At 49.7% G+C, this 17,667-nt stretch overlaps 1 protein-coding gene across 17 annotated transcripts in view; it reads right to left on the reverse strand.

Annotated features, from left to right (window-relative positions):
- Positions 1 to 5,820: 5,820 nt before the first annotated feature.
- Positions 5,821 to 17,667, reverse strand: part of Extl3 (exostosin-like glycosyltransferase 3) — a 90,195-nt gene continuing 78,348 nt past the window's right edge. For all 17 annotated transcript variants that reach the window (XM_087586491.1, NM_020097.3, XM_087586488.1 and 14 more), the window contains 3 exon segments: positions 13,419 to 13,563; positions 10,446 to 10,574; positions 5,821 to 8,517 (listed from right to left, as the gene is read on the reverse strand). In XM_087586491.1, the coding sequence (XP_087442617.1) occupies positions 8,308 to 8,517; positions 10,446 to 10,574; positions 13,419 to 13,563 (484 nt within the window). In that variant the 3' untranslated portion in view covers positions 5,821 to 8,307.

Raw genomic sequence — 17,667 nt, forward strand, 5'->3', positions numbered from 1 at the left:
CCCCCTCTCACCCCACCCTCCACCATCAAGGGGAACTGTGCTGCCCAGGTGAGGAGCAGAGCCAGTTCCGAGTGCGGTGGCCAGCTCAGCACAGTGCCTCAGGCAGCAGTCCAGACCAGGGACATCTGCGCGGCCTTTGGTGGTAACATGGGCCTGGGACATAAAAACAGACCCTGGCTGTGACAGAACCACAGACCCAGATATGGGCTGCTCCATCAAGCATTGTGGGCCGGAATGTTCCCATGGCCTCAGGTGGCAGCCCAGGCAGGCCACTCAGCTCAGCATGGGTTCCCCACACCCCCCTACGGCTTGGCCCTCAGACAGCCAGTTGACCCTTGGTAGTAACTTGGGCCACAGACCCCCAGGATGGCCTTTGGCAGCAGCCTGAGCCGGGGCCTCACCATGGCTTCTTCAGCCCACTTGCTCCTTACCACTATCAAGTCTCCAGTCCCACCTTTCTCTCCCATCCCTTCACTGGGTAGGTCATCTGTCCCACCTCTCCATCACACATTCATGCATCATAGTGGCTCCCTCAGCGTGCACTTGGGTGACTATCTTCCAGCCTCCCCAGCCAGTGTGGCCAGAGTGAGCGCTTGAGTGTCTTTCTTTAGGCTGAGCCCAGGCCAGCAGGCTGGGGCAGGCGCTTGGGTCAGACTTAATCTTTATACTGTACATATTACCATCTAAAATGCAAGGGTAGCTCACACCTGCAATTCCAACACCCAGGAGGCTGAGGCAAAAGTATTAGGCAGAAGTCCAAGGCTAGCCTGGGAGACCTAGAGGTTTCCAGCCTCACCTGTACAAGATATGACCATATCTCAAAAATTTTAAGACATATTTCCTAATTAAGTAACTGCAGTACTTTTATACATTAAAAATAGTGACCTTTTATTTTACACACAGAGACCTTCCCAACCTATAATCCTGTCCCTCCAGGCACCAGTGAGCACAGATTAAGCCCCTGCTACTGTATTTTTGTGCCCTGCACTTTCTCTGTAACTTCATCTCAGTGGAGCCAAGGGCTCCCTTGAAGGGCACAAAGGAGCTCATTCTGAAGACCTTGTGAGGGTGACAATAAAGATACTGTAAGAAATGTTTTTTTTTTTTTCTTTTTTTGGAGCTGAGGACCAAACCCAGGGCCTTGCACTTGCTAGGCAATCACTCTACCACTGAGCTAAATCCTCAACCTGTCAGAAATGTTTATGAATTACAAGCCCACACTAAAGACTGACCTAATAACTGCATTTGGTCCCTGAGAAGCACACGATGGAAGGAGGAAGCCAGTTCCTGAACGCTGCCCTCTGACCTCCACATGTGCACTGTGGCACGAGTCCTATCACAGGTAAATATAGCCAACTTTTTAAAATTAAAGAATTACAGCTCCATTTACCTTTTCTGGTGGTCAGTTTCTTAGTTTCATAAATTTCATCACTATTTAAGCTCCCTGTCATTCACCTCTGCTCTAAAATGACTTCCTGATTCAGTAGACAGAGGAGGTTGGAAAAGTGTCTGCAAGTCAAAGCTAGCCACGAACTAAGAACAGTTTAAAATGTAAAGAGAGAGAGAAATCACATGACCCACAATGCTTTAAAAAAAAAACCAGTTCCTGTTCATGTGCTGTAGGAATGTGTGAATCCTGATGCTGGGAGGGTGAACAGTGTGATGCCCATGTAACAGCTCCCACCAGGCACAACCCCATATGTTGAAACTCCAGACAAACATTCTGTAGGAGGCAGAGTAGAGGAGTAAGATAGAATGTTACTAGGTAGATAGATGAATACCACCACACACTCTAAAACCAGAGGAATTGGGGCTGGCTCATGGACAAGCCAGCCCACCCAGAGATGCTGAGCTAAAAGGAAGGGAATGGCCACGTTCCCATCGTGGGGACAGACAGTGTTGTGCAGGGAGCTAGGGCTTCCCTGGGTAAGCCCCTGACCAATGTGAATAAACAGATAGAGAGCAAGGCAAGTACTGGCCACTACCCAGGAAAGAAGACCCAGGAAGAAAGAGACCCAGAAGCAAGCCCAAGTATAGCTAAAAGGGAGAGGATGTCATGATCAATTTCAACATAAAAACGACAGAATGCCTACAAGAAGTGCGCGTTTAAGACGGGATGAAAGTAACTGGATGTGGGAAGACACACCATGTGAACAGCAGTGTACCAGCTAAACAGACCAGGGCAATGTTGCCAGAAATGACAGTTCATCAGGGAGATAGAATCACGGCCATGTATCAACAGTGCTGAGGGGCGAGCTACAGAGCTGGAGATTTGATGACACTAATTACTAAAACAACTGAAGCAGTGAATTTATAAATGAGCTAAACAGAACTCTCCAGCCTTAACCCAGGCTGCAGCTCTTGGGCACAGTTCTCCAGCTGCAGAAGACACAGTCTTCAACAAGAGCATGTGGTGTTTCTGTCATGAAGACTGTGTGCCATAGAACAAGTCTTTCTATGTGTAAGATACTCCTGACAACAGTCACCAGGGTAGAATTACAGTCAAAGTTTATAAACCTGTACTTTCAAGCCTGTAAATATTCACAGAAACTAAGCATGCTAATAAAAATAACGTGTGGGTCAAAACGATATCCCCCCAGTGAACTAAAAAATCACTCTGAACTGGAGCTGGGGAGGCAGTTGTCTGGAAAGTGCTTACAACGCAAACATGAGAACACGACGGTTTCCCACGAGGAAATCTAGATATGACTGCTTGTGATCTCAGCATGAGGGAGGTGGAGATGGGGTGAGGAATCCCTGGGGCTAACTGGTCAAACAGTGCTACTAATGGACCCCCAAAGCCCAGTAAGAGACTGTGACTCAAAACACAAGCTCCGAAGGAACAATACAAACTTGATCTCTGCCCTTTCTGTGTAAATGCACACATCTATACACACCCACAGAAGTATTCACAGGGACAAGAGGCCAGAGCAGGCTGGGATACTCCATCTCAAAAGAGTTAAGACCTTGACATTAGTGCCACTTGTTGGCCAGGGAGACCTCAGAGGGTCTAAATAACACAAGGCTCTAAGCACCCTCATGGCTGCCCAGCTGAACTATATGGTGACCCCCTCATGGCTGCCCAGCTGAACTATACGGTGACCCCTCTCATGGCTGTACAGCTGAACTCTATGATGAGACCCTGTTGCTGAAGATGCCACATGCTTTGGTGACAAGAGCTACAGAAATCAAACCAAACCTGCCCTGGAACTTGCCCTCTGCCAGCTACCTTTCATCCACTGGAAAATGCTATGCGGGCTGCTAAGGGAGGAGAACATCAAGATCTTAACTCTGTAAACCAGTACCAGCCTGCCACATGAACTCTGCCCACATACGCAACAGTGGTATGACTGCTATAGGGGTAACCAGCTGCTCTGTGATTGGTCTGATTCTCCCTCCATGGGAGAAAAACCTATGCCTGGTACTGTGAACCTGGTCAAAAACATGGCTGGGGAAGTCACAGACCCTAGGGGCTAACTTACTACTGCTGTTGTAGTTAAGTTGACAAAACTGCCAAAGGGCTACACTGGGACCCATGGACAAATGCTATTAATCGATTAAGACAAAAGCCTTAATCAGAGCCTCTGTCTATAAACGACGACAAACACTAAAACATAGCTGATGAAGGTGTTGAGAATAAGTGGCCTAGTGCCCACTCTTAAGGCTCTGTAAGTATGGCAGAAAGAAGACGGAGAGAACGGCTACAAAATGGCAGCCATCATAGCCATGAACTCAGCAGTTAATTACCTATCTTGACCTGTATAAGACTGGCCATGTCTGCATCAACCACAGATGGGGGACACTATCCCTCTCTCTTAAACTACTGGCGATTTGGAGAGTCTAGAAGAGGAGTCATTATCCAGCTGTGTACTCACTGGTGAGCCCATCAGGCTCCTGGACAGTGTCATACCACGGTCACACAGAGCCCCCTGATTAAACTCAGCTGGGTCACAAAACAAAACAAGGTGTGGGGGTGTGAAAGAGGATACACAGAGGAAAGAGTGACAAGAGGGGAGGCAGGTAATCGATCAGGTGAGTTACACACATGTATGAAAGTGTCAGAGAGCAACTTTAGTAAGAAAGGCAGCATGTTAACGTTTAGAAGACGCTTACTCACCAACACAAGTCACCAGGAAATGTGGCCTGAACTCTGAACCCAAGACTGGCAGCACCCCAGGCTACTGAGCATATGGAACAAAACAGCCCCCAGCAAGTACAAAATGCAGCCATCACTTTCAGAGGAAGGTCTCCCGGAGCCTCAGAAAACTGTACAAACATGCGCCACCCAATGACCGTGCTCACAGGTACTCACTGCAGAAAGGTAGGGGATCCCCAAAAGAGCCTGCTCGTCAAGTGTTCACAGCAGCCTTATTTAGAATAGCTGAACTCAGGAAATGGCCCAAGTGCCTGAGATTTCCTTAAACTCCAGGCAATGCCCCTGCCTCTTGAACTACACACAGGTCTGGTACCTGGCTTACTCGTCCTTGAAACACACAAATGGCTGACTTCAAGACAGCCACCCCATTTCACCCTTCCTGCTGTCTCCCTGAGCAGGTCTGAACCCCACCCCACAACTGTTCCCAAGGTCGCTAAATGTCTGGGTACGTTGGGAGCAATCCGGCCCACTCTGCCTGTGCTCTCCCCCAAATTGGCCACAGGTTCAGCTTGTCACCTTCGTTCATCAGGGGCCCACATGGTTTCCATGGGGCTGTACCCCCAGATGCTCCTTCAGTGGGTGAAGTAGAACATCGACATCAGCATACACAGCTCAGGCAGCCATCAGGGTTGCTGTTTGGAGACACAGGGCAGGAGCCGCTTCTCAGAAGACACTCCATGGCGGCTGCAGCATTTGAAACACAGGTAGAGCCAAGCAGTTTGCTTTTAGTCAATCACATCTGTTCACATATTCGAGAGTGGACTTGACGCCTTATGGAAAGCCTGCACCTGGCCGAAGGCTTTGACCCCTCTAGTGCTGTGGACAGCGCAGTACGTGAGCACACATAGTCCACTGCAGAGCCCACACCCAAACCTCAACATCCATAACTGCTCAAACACTTGAGTGACGGTGCCTCCTCCACTCTCAGTATCCTGGGCAAGGAGTAACAAGACCTACCATGACGTCCCACATCTGCACACTGTTGACCTGTAAAGGTCCAATCAGTCTTAAACGGCAATGCCCTAGGCTCCTGCCTGCAGAGCCAGTACAGGGCCTGCCACTCCTGGCCCTTCCTGGGTTTCCACCTGTCCCCTCCACAGCCCAGGACAAAAGTTACTCTCAACCCAGAAATTCTAAGATGCAGACACAGAAGCCTGTGGTCTGACATGGGGACTCCTAGAGGCCATCCCTGCCAAGTCAGCACAGGACACACAGCTCATTTAAAAGGCTGATAGGAGTCAGAGATGGCTCTGATGGTTAAGAGACTTGTTGCTTTTGCAAGCATTGGACTTCAGTTAACAGCACACACATCAGGTGGCTCACAACTGTCCCCAAGTCCAGCTGCAGGAGATCCGATATTCTCTTTTGGCCTTTGCAAGTTACTGCACACATGTGCTTATACACAGACATAGTCACACACACACACACACATGCACACAATAAAAATTAAACATTTTTTTAAAGATTCCCACAGTAACAGGGTAGCTGGTGAACAAAATGGAACACTGGCCGACAGCCTAGGCTCATGCTTGCCCAGCTCCCTTATCCTCGGGCTGAAGCTGGTGTGCTTCCATCCGGCCATGTAGAAGCCACTGAATCAGGCAGGCACCTTGACACAGTTAAGTCTTCTGTTCTTGCTGAATAGCAAAACACCTCCGAACAGCTTGAGTTAAAGTCTCCATTTATTTTGTTTTTTTACAAAAATCCAATGTAAGACCTTTGTGCTCATGGTTTGGAAGGGGCAGACAGATGGACAAGTTATCAGAGCCACCCCGGGCAGCCCCACCCCCAGCTCCATGTTCGCTAACAAGGCCACCCCAGACAGGAGCATTAGAGGTGGTCCACCGGCTGGAGGCACCCTAGGAGACGGTCACTCTGTGGGTGGCCCTGGACCTCAAGATAAAGAGCAACTGGAAAACAAAGCTGTCCTGGCACCGGAGCTAAGACTAGCCGAGTGTGACCTGTTAGGAATACGCACTAGGAGGTGACCATGATGAGCAGCATCAAACACCAAGCAGGTTCCCCACACGTGTACTGGCACAGTCATTTCCAAGCGTGTCCCCTAACCCAACCCAAATCACAAGCAGGGTCCAACTTTCTCTGCTTCTTGCCTCGGCAGAGTCCCTCAGGTGCAGTCATCGCTGTCCATGCTTGCTGCTGGGTCCTTCAGTCAACGTTCCCACCAGGCTCAGAGGTGCTATCCCATTGGACACTCTGACATTGCTCTCCCGCAAACGCATTTCAGTGATACCCATGGGGGAGCCATAGCTTTTAGTGCCCCACAAAGGGGGTCCTACCACAGAGACGGACTTTCTTATTGGGTGCCACAGCACCATTTACAACCTCTCAATGGAAAGAAACAAGACGACAGGGACGGGGCTCGTGGCAGAGCGATTGTCAGGAAGTCCACCCACAGCTCTGGCTTCCATCCCAATACTGGGAAAGGAAAGAAAAAGATAAAACAGCAGCCACATATTCAGCGCAAAAAACACCACACTCTTTGGCTCCCCTGAGGGAAGAGGGCTACTGCTACAAGGACTGGTGAGAGGACAGACGGTCGGGGAAGGACACTCCATCACTGAGTTGCCAAGAACCAAATGTCCCCGGCAGCCCTGGTATGAGGTTCCAGAAGACTCAGTGGAAATTCTGCAGCGGCCTGGCCCTGCTGGGCTGAGGGGCTCCCAGGGGCCGTGCCAGCCCCACTGCAGGAGGGATCTAGAGAGAAGTCAGGACAGCAGGCAGAGAGGACCCCAAGCAGCAGCACACAGTCAGGGCCTAAGAAGACGGGACTGGCTTAAGGCAGGTGCATGACCAGGACAGACTGAGCTCTGATTCAGTCGCTGGGGCTGGGGGACAAGTCGCAGGCCGAATCCCTGACACAACAGTTTCCCACGGCCACTGTGCCCCAAGGTAGCTTACTTCACTTTCAGCCCATCAACAGCCATGGAAAGTGGTAACTTGGGGTGAATGCCTGTTAACGTCCACCGCAGACTAGGACTCACCCAGCAAATCAGCCTCCAGGTTCTAGCACACCCCAGACCTTGAAGGCGGGGCTTCCTATAGCCAACATGGCATTGGGGTCTAAACCCCACAGGTACAGGATGGAAGTCTAGACACAAGAGGGAAGGTGAATTTCACCTAGGTGTTCTTTCCAAGGCACATGCCTTGCAGTAAGACTCTGGAAGCCTCAAAGGACACAGGCTGGTTCTACACCAGATGAGCTCCCAGCCAGCCTGCTAAATTCCTGCTGTCTCCTCTGAGAGAGACAAGTACTATGGGAACCAACCACCAGCACCCTGCACCTTGCACCAGGGTCACCCAGAGGGTGGGCTAAGTACAGGTCTCATTTCTGCCTTACTGTTTGCCTCCTCATTCTTTCTCAAACACAAGAAAGAATGGAAGCCGGGTGACACGTGAGTGCTGACTGATTCCAACCCTTCAGAGCGTCTGGAGCGCGCCGGTCCCCACTGTGCAGCCCCCAGCAGGAGAAGCTGTGAGAGCAGCATGGAGGCATTGGGAAGAGGCTGGAATGGGTCAGGAGATCCAGCCTAGGCCAGGGCCATCCCGCTTATTTCTTCTGCAGCCAGTGTCCCCAGGAGGGTGGGGCCGCAAATGACTGTCCAGGTAATGCAGGGCCAGGACCCTCTCTAATACATGGCTGGGTAGGTCCCTCCCTTGGAGAGATTGGCAGAAACTTCAGGTGCACCCTGACCCACCAAAATATGTGTGTGTGTGTGTGTGTGTGTGTGTGTGTGTGTGTGTGTGTGTGTGTGCATATACATGTATATACACATATGTGTGTACATATACGCACATATAAATAAGCCTTGGATGGCAGATGTGAAACTCTCTCTTTAAATAGTAAATGCTGTTCTGAATTTAAAAACCGGGAACCAGCTGTCCCGGGCTCATGAACAGTCCTCAGTGTTCGCCATTAGTCGGTGCCCTGAGTCTGCTGACCAGGATTCCAGGCCCAGTGCGGCTGACTTCAAAATAAAGACAGCCATCCCTTTCTACTCTCCCTGCTCTTCTCCAAGCAAAGGGCCTGGGCCCTGCCCCACGATGTCCCCAAGGACCTTCAACACCTTGGGAACCTTGGGGGTGACTCCCCTCACTCTGCTCACTGTCTTCTCCTCAGAACTGGCAAGGCCCTAGATGAACTTGAAGCACTTGGTCTTGTCATGGGGCAGGCGGGTCTTGAAGAGCACAGAGTCCACCCTAAACTGTGTGTACAGGAGAGGCATATAGCCGTACACCTTGACAAAAAAGTTGATACACTTGTGCCGCTCATGAAAGTGAGAGTCATCGTGGGACAGGGCCTGAGGGCACCCCGGGCATCGAAAAGTCCACCTCGATGTCACCTGGAAATGGGAGAGAAAGAGCAGGGTGAGAACACAGCGTGTCAGCTGACAGTCTTACAGTGTGGCTGAGCCAGCGCCATGTCCACCGTGGAGCTGCCGGGCAGCCAGGGAGGATCCACAAACCCAGCACACAGGCAGCCTAAACAGTAACTGGGGTCTTTGCTGTGTCACCACACTTAACAGACAGCAAAGTCTCAGCATGCCAGTGCTACCAGGCCAAACCAGTCTACTCCAGCATTTATTTATCTTGGTGGCCCAGTATGAGGTTGATACACAGTTGTTTGTTTCATCCATGTTTTTCATAGCAAAATACTGGAAAACTGGCCAAAATGGAAATAAATAATTCTAAAATTACTCATCCACTGAGAAAAATGTTTAAGAAAATTACATTTTAAAGCATTAGAAAATGGTCAGTCTATAATTATTAAGATTTCCAACAATTAGAAGAATGTAAGTAACATATGGCGTTGTCACATGGGGCTGACCATTAGGCAACCCTCCTCAGTTCTGCTGGAAACCTGAGCATGGGACTCAGCAGAATGGGACCTGGGCGGGGGAGACAGACAAAGACAGTGGACAAAGGTCTTCTTCTCAAGCTCAGCTCTAAGCCGGAGGGGACTGCACACCTCTGGCCATGTCTGAGGACATCATATGTGGGACTGAGGCAGGAATTTAAGTTGCTTGTGTGCCTGCACAAGATGCTCATGGAGCCTAAAGCTGGTCTCAGTCAGGCAGTGATCCCAGCACCCAGAGAAAGGACAAAGCCCTCTGCAGCACTGCAACAAGGTAGGCACAGGAGCAAGTGCAGGGAAGGACCTGCAGAGACACAGGACAGCGCCAGGAGCACCCGAAGCCAGATGACAGTGGCTGTGAGCAGTGTGTACGTCCAGGAGAAACTTCCCAGAGACACGCAGAAACTACAGACATTTCTCCTAGGAGCGTGAAGAGAAAACCCAGCAAGTGAAAGGCTCTGAAATTAGAGCCTGGAGCGGAAAACACTGACAAGAAGATCGAATTATGAAAGCAAGATGAGTAAGAGACATGGAAACGGTGTAAGGTCATGGACGTTCAAAGCAGGCAACCCTGGTCCTGGAACAGACGGACAGACTGAAAGTCAGGGCAGAGGCGGCATCACGGCGTATGAGGACTCATGCAGGCTCACACTGACATGAGCATGTGGCGTGAGACAGCGCTACACCGTCTCACAACCCTCAGATCTGTTTTAACTGAGCAGGTTAGTGGAAAGGGTCTCTTTCCGAGTCAGCTGCACTGTTCAGGATGCACACTCAGATACAAAGCCTTGGCCTCTTCGCTCCATCCCACTGCTCTCCCACCAGTTCACTACAGCGACACCACAGCAAAAGTCTCACCCATCATCCACCGCGTCGCTGGGGCAGTCCTTCTGCAGGGGCTGTCCTCATTTCTATTTTTAATTATTTGTATGTACGGGGGGTAAGGTTGGGTGTGCATCATCAGACCCCCTGAGCCACACAGCAGGCATTCTGGGAACTGAACTAGGACACAAAGGAAGGCTGAAGGCCACCACTACACAGCAGTGACCAGCAACTACTTTGATATGTTGCAGTCACTATGAGGTGACAAGAATACAGCTCTGACTTCTTTCTTTAACAAATCCGTCAGTATGTCTACCCTTAGAAAACACTGCTTGCTTCAGGAGTGAAGGAGACATGTGGGGAGTAAAGCTGTCCCACCCCTCACGCCCGTGTCCTAGCTCCCACAGTTCTATCCACTGGCCTTGGTGCACAGGCCTTGTCTTACAGCCATGCATCACTCCTGTGTATGTGCTGAGGTGTCCTTGTGTACCTTACAGAAAACTCTGAGCTGTGGCTCTGTCACAAGCTGCACTAAGGCAAAACGGAAGAAAGAAGTGTGCAAGCACACACCTTCCCCCAGGTAACAGGCCGTACCTTGATGGGGGGCTTCCGTGTGATGTGGGAGACAAGGAAGTTCATGGCGATATCCTCACAGTTGATATACTCATCCACCATGTCTCGGATGGCCTGGGGCATCACATAAGAATACAGGTAGGCGTAATACTGTCGGGAAAGAAAGGATGGAACATGGTTAAACCTTCTTTCACTTTCAGCAAAACCATGCGTGGCTCTAGGGGCTGTTGGGATGTGTGAGGAAAGGTACCCGGGGTGGTCCCAGTGGGGACACACTACTGGTGTTTAGGGCCTGGGAGCAGGAGCAAATTCAAAACAGATCTTCACTGCGAAAGAGGTCACGAGTCCGCTTGCTATCTTCAGTCTACAGGAAAGCACCGGAAGGCCCCACCTTCACAGAAGCCAGCTCATCGGGCTGAGACGCTGGCGAAGGCCTTCTGTGGGGGGCAGGAGTGATTTGCTGATCTCGGAATAGGGATTCTGTGGTACTAGGAATGGACCAGGCCTCTTGCGTACTAAGGCAATGCTCTACCATGGTGCTGCGTGGGCCTCCATGTTCAAAACAGGAAACTCTTCAGAGTGCAGTTGAGCATTTCCAAAGGGAAAGTATAGGCCAGCATCACTCACAAGAAATGTGAACCAAGAGGCTGAGACAAGGACTCCATGGTTAAAAGTGCTTGTTTTGCAAGGCTAAGAGCTAGAGTTTGGATCCCCAGAAGCCACGTAAATGCCAGGTGGGTGTGCTAACCTACCTGTGATTGCGATCTGGGAAGGTGGAGGAGACAGGATCTCTAGAGCACACTCGCTACACCAAGACAAGCCTCATCTGTAAGCTCTGGTTTCCACCGAGACCCTCCCCCTCAGTGAATAAGGTAGAAAAGTGATCAGGGATAATTTCTGACATAAACCGTGGACCTGCACAAGCATACACATACACATGCATGTGTCTGTACACATCCAAATAAAACCAGCAGACACTTACACATACATACCACATAAACATCTGGAAAGATAAATTTAAAAAAATATGAGTCTTGTGGTACTTTAAGTGTCTATAATCGTGGGATTGGGGATTTGGCTCAGTGGTAGAGCGTTTGCCTAGCAAGCGCAAGGCCCTGGGTTCGGTCCCCAGCTCTGGAAAAAAAAAAAAAAGTGTCTATAATCGTGTTCTTCAAACTCAACAAGAGCTGGAGCCACCACACAGAGCAGAGCACGTTGCATGCCCCAGCTTAGCTTGATGCTGGGCACCGGCACAAAAGAAAAGGGCTGAGAGGCGTGAGACTTTAGTCCTAGAAGGTGGGCAACAGAAGCAGGCAGATCTCTGACTTCAGGTCAGGACCACCCTGGTCTATGAGTAAATTCCAGGATAGCCAGAGTTATGTACAGAGACCATGTTTCAGTGGAAAATGAGTGTAGAATTAATACCTTACCCCATTTATCCACGACAACTGCACTTCAACAAGTAAGGAACATAAAACCTGAGGTGGTTTGATTTCCCTCACACATCCCAGCATATTCAGCTCTGACCAGGCACCACCAAGAGCTCAGGTGCCACAGAGGACAATGGTTATGCCGCAGATCAGAGGAACTGTAGGAGGGGAGCCAGGAGCAAACAACAGCACACACAGAGGTAACAGCACACACAGACATAACTGCAGGAAAGGTGTGATGGCCGAAGATTCCTGCACTGTGAAAACTAATGTGGAACCTAGGGTGAAACCTAACGTAATAACATCTCTGGGCAAAGGTGGCAGAGCTCTCGGATAGAGTTCCACAGTGGACCCTGCAGTGGCAACCAGTCTGAGCCATGGGAGTGCCAGGCTCCAGCCTGACTGAGCCATATGTGGGTATCAGTGCTGAAAGTGGACACTATCCAACGAGTATTTGATCTCGTGCCCTCAGCTGTCCAGAGAGAGAGCCAATGGTCTACAGGCAGTGCTCATGGTGTACAGACAGTCCTCCTAGTGTACAGGCAATCCTCAGGGTTTACAGGCGGTCCTCCTGGTGTACATGAAGTCCTCCTGGTCTACAGGCAGTCCTCCTGGTGTACAGACAGTCCTCCTGGTGTACACACAGTCCTCCTGGTGTACAGGCAGTCCTCCTGGGGTACAGGCAATCCTCACAGTTTACAGGCAGTCCTCCTGGTGTACAGACAGTCCTCCTAGTCTACAGACAGTCCTCCTGGTGTACACACAGTCCTCCTGGTGTACACACAGTCCTCCTGGTGTACACACAGTCCTCCTGGTGTACACACAGTCCTCCTGGTGTACAGGCAGTCCTCCTGGGGTACAGGCAATCCTCACAGTTTATAGGCAGTCCTCCTGGTGTACAGACAGTCCTCCTAGTCTACAGACAGTCCTCCTGGTGTACACACAGTCCTCCTGGTGTACACACAGTCCTCCTGGTGTACACACAGTCCTCCTGGTGTACAGGCAATCCTCCTGGGGTACAGGCAATCCTCACAGTTTACAGGCAGTCCTCCTGGTCTACAGACAGTCCTCCTGGTGTACACACAGTCCTCCTGGTGTACACACAGTTCTCCTGGTGTACACACAGTCCTCCTGGTGTACACACAGTCCTCCTGGTGTACAGGCAATCCTCCTGGTGTACAGGCAATCCTCCTGGGGTACAGGCAATCCTCACAGTTTACAGGCAGTCCTCCTGGTGTATAGGAACACTTGGTCTTGACTTTATTTCAGCTATCCTATGTATGCTTCTTGTTCTGTTTTCTTGCTTGAGATGGAGTTTCATCACACAGCTTAACCTATCCTCAAACCTGTGATCCTCCTACTTAGCTACAGTAGCACTGGGATGCCACATGTGGGCCGCCATGCTTGGCTTCTCTAAGCACCTTGCTCCTTCAAATACAGGGATAGCTTACTTCTGGCACAGAAGGGCCACAGAAGCAGAAAGGCTGGTGTGAAGGCAGTGTTCTTTCCCACAGAAGCTGACCTTTACTAAGCTCGGAGCACTGACACGGCCTTGTTTTCTTACCTTGTGAAAGAAGGCAGCACCCGTCAGCACCATGGACAGCTCACAGGAGTAGTTGGAGTTGTAGAGCCAGGACTGGTGAGGGATGTCCCACGCATGGTACCGGCCAGGGAACCCCACAATGCGATCACGCGCCTCTCTCCACACCCTTGAAAACACACTTAAAATGAGTGCTTTTAACTGGCCTGCCTAAAACCCTTAAAGACTTTCCCATTTTTCCTTTTATTTCACTTTTTTAAAAAGAAAATTAGGCACAAACAAAACATATAGATACATGTGTGTGTGTGTGTGTGTGTGTGTGTGTGTGTGTGTGTGTGTGTGTGTGTGTGTGTGTGTGTGTGTGATCATCAATGACCTGCTTATCACCCTACAAGTTTCCAGTAGGGAGGTCACACGGTAAGAAGCCCCAGAAGGCCACATGCATAACAATCTGCTAATAAGTGGAAATGTCAATTCCTTCCTGTTTTGGTTCTTTAAAGATGTGTTTTTAATGATCGTGACAGCTTAGTTCCACAGAACATGTATGTAACTTCTCCACCCTGAGTCCCTGTTCTCCCTGCTAGAGAGGGCACACATGAGAAGTGCTCAGAAGCCACAGGCAATCACTGTGGTGGAGTGCTTCCATTTCCTAAACTGAGCAGGGTCTAGGGGGAAGCCCAGTTGTGCAAACCTGTGCACAGACCATCAAAGGAGGACTCTGTTGAGAGAGAAAAGAAAGTGAATGAGAGAATATCCAGCACAGCTGAGAAATCTGAAGAAAGTTTAAATATTTTATTGCTAGAGTGTGTGCAAGTGTTGGTGTTCATGAAGGGCATGCAGAGGTCAGAGGACAGCTCTGTGGCATTGGTCTTTCCTTTCCAGCTTTATGTGGGTTCTGGGATCAGATCTCTAGGCTCAGAGGGGAAACAACCTTTACCTGCTGAGCCATCTTGCTTGCCCAGGAGAACCTTTTACATCATTTCCAAATTTATAACTAAGTCAACACAAATACAATTAGTTCCCAGTTTCACCAGCGGAAATTGGAGCAAAGCTGGCAGGGTCTAAACGGCGGCAGACCGCAGCTGCCTGGAGCTCCTGAGCCGCGTCAGGGCATGTCAATCCCTGAAACAGATCTCATTTCAGAGACTGTGACAGACACTGATCTAACAGATGAGAACTCACAGCTTCTAGCACAAAACAGAGCCTTACCAGCTTCCTTTTTGAAATGCTGGAATTTTCTTTTCTTTTTTTCAGAGCTGGGGACTGAACCCAGGGCCTTGCGCTTGCTAGGCAAGCGCTCTACCACTGAGCTAAATCCCCAACCCCAAAATGCTGGAATTTTTTATTGTGACAAAATACCATTTTAATCTTTTTTTTTTTTTTAGGCTATACTGTTCAGTGGCATTGAAGACACACAGTTGTGCTGCATCACCAACATCTGCCTCCAGCCCCTCCCCACCCAGTGGAAATCTAAGTTACTGCTGAGACAGTAATTCCTACTCGACTTCCTAAGCCTGGCTTGCTCCATTCTCACTATCCCTGTGAACCCGACTTCAGCGTCTCACATGAGCAGACTACACAGTGGTCCTCTCTGTCTACACATCTGACTGTTACACGTGCTTCTGCATCCAACAATAAAGCTTCTGCACAGAGGAGCCAGCAGAGTGAAGAGACGGAACGGGACAGAAGCCCTGCCTGGTCCACAGCCAACACTGGTAAATGTAAAGAGCTCAAAAAATGATACATCAGGGGCTGGAGAGGTGGCTCAGTGATTAAGAGCACTGACTGCTCTTCCAGAGGTCCTGAGTTCAATTCCCACCAACCACATGGTGGCTCACAACCATCTGTAATGGGGTCTGATGCCATGTTCTGGTGTGCACAAAAACAGAACACTGGTATAAATAAATCTTTTAAAAATATATATATACAACAAAAATGGGCAGAGTAAATAACTGTAAATAAATACAGAAAAATGCAATCAAATTTACCTTGAGATTGCACGTTACCCAGCTGGAATGGCTATCATCACGAAAACAGAAAGTTCTAGTACGGGAGGTATGGCACACAGGAAGGAGTGGAAATTAGCCCAGCCACTTATGAAAGCAGCACAGCGTTAAAGTACAAGCCCAGGCCATACCACTTCCTGCCCTCAAGTCAGCTTCCTACAGAGACAGTTTCCTGTGGCATGTCATAGTGGCCTGGGTGCCCGTGCCTCAGTGGCTCAGACATGGTGTGGTTCTCCTTCAGGTGGGAAGAATGAAATCCTGGATGGAACTGAAGATCACCACATGACATGAAATAAGCTAGACGCAAAGACAGATACGATTCCGATCACATGCTGAAGCTGAGGGAAAGGACATGGAGTTAAAGGAACACAGTGGGGTGAAGGCAGAGAAGGGGTGAAGAGGACAAATATGCAAAAAAAACCATCCTACGGGGGGCACAGAAGGGAGCTTCGCACAACCGACATAAGCTAATGAGACAGAAACAAGGCAGGCTGTATTGGGGGCTCGTGTCTGTGCCTCCTTCTCCGGCCTACAGGACTTGGTTGGAATCCAGTCCTAGAGACAATGTGTCAGTTCAGTTCTTGAAGCTAAATCCCACGTTCTGAATGACCTCTAGGAAACAGAACGACCTCGAGGAAACACACAGAAAGGATCCCCTACTCTCACCATTCAAGAAAGGTCAAAAGCCCACTGATGACAAAGGAGGCCCCTTCATGAATTCAAACTCCTCAGGGCATGGACTCGTCTCTTGGTCATTCTTGGGGCCCCCAGTTGCATCCAGAGCTCCCAGTCCCTCGGCAGGCCTTAAGTGTGTCTCGCCACATCACACTACAGCCCATTTCCCACCACAGACACCTGCAGTGGCAGGAACCATGCCTGAAGCTCTTCCCAACTTCTCTCCTTTTATAACAGGGACAGCAGCAGCTGCTTATCTCCGTGGGCAACACAGCCCAGTGCAGCAGGACTTTGCTTCTCAATCTCAGATAGCAACAGACTTGCTTCAGTGACCACCACAAACAGGCTGTGGTGGGGTTGTAAGGAGAGAGGGAGAGATGGGGAGAAGGGTTGGTGGGGGTTGGGCGGCTCTGTCAGAAGTGTGTCCAGGCATTCTCTACAGGACTCATGGTGGACCCAGAAGTAAAGACTACTTCTGTCACCTATGCCTCTGTGTTCAAAGACCTAAACAAAGGTAGCCCAAAGCCAGGTGGGTGGTGGTACAGAACAGAAGACAGGAGGACTCCAATGCAGGTGACTCCTGTGACTTGCCTAAAATGAACAACTACTTTTCCCCCAATTTATATGGACAAAAACTGACCAAATACAATAAAAATGGTTTTGTAAATGCTACTGAAAGCACAAAGTGGACATGGATAAATTAGAATTCATCAAACTTTAAACTGTGCTTCAAAGAATGCCACAAGGAGATGTAAAGATGGTCCTGAGTGGGAGACTTCCCGTTCTCTCTGACATGCACTGACAACACAGCAATAAGAAGATAAACAGGGGGGTTGGGTATTTAGCTCAGTGGTAGAGCGCTTACCTAGCAAGCGCAAGGCCCTGGGTTTGGTCCCCAGCTCCGAAAAAAAGAAAAAAAAAAAAAACAAAAAACTGTAAAGTGGAGCTGGAGAGATGGCTCAAGCCATCAAGCCATAGCTGATGTCTGGCCTCCATACATGACACACACGCATGTTGCACGTGCAAACACACAAATCTAGCGTGGACTATACCACATGACATCCACTTAGAATAGCCATAAAATAAAAATCAGTAAATGCATGCACTGAAAGTGTATGGGTAAGTGGCATGCTCACTCCTGCTGGAATGTGAACCAGTGCAGCCACTGTGAAAAGCAATCTGTAAGTGCTCAAAGCATCCACCCCACAGCTAGGGATGGACCCAGGAGAAGGAAGTGTTCCTAGCCAGGCAGCATATGATAGGCACAGCATAGCACTGTGCATCACAGCCAAGCAGAAATGACCCAGCTGTCCATTAGTGCCACTAAGAAAGACCGCACAGGCCTGCTACTGTGCACCTTTAATCCCTGCACTCAGAAGGCAGAGGCAGGCAGATCTCTGAGAACTCAAGACCAGCACGATCTACACTGCATGTTCCAGGCCGACCAGAGCTACACAGTGAGACTCTGCACACAGAAAGTGTGGCACGCCCATACACAGGGAACAGAACTGTGCTGAGACAGACGGACAGACGGTCCTAGAAACTAGGATGAGTGGAGAAAGCTGTTGGGTTTCAGGCCCAGGACAAGGGGC

Source organism: Rattus norvegicus, chromosome 15 (assembly GCF_021556685.1).
Source record: "Rattus norvegicus strain SHRSP/BbbUtx chromosome 15, alternate assembly SHRSP_T2T, whole genome shotgun sequence".
NCBI lineage: Eukaryota > Metazoa > Chordata > Mammalia > Rodentia > Muridae > Rattus > Rattus norvegicus.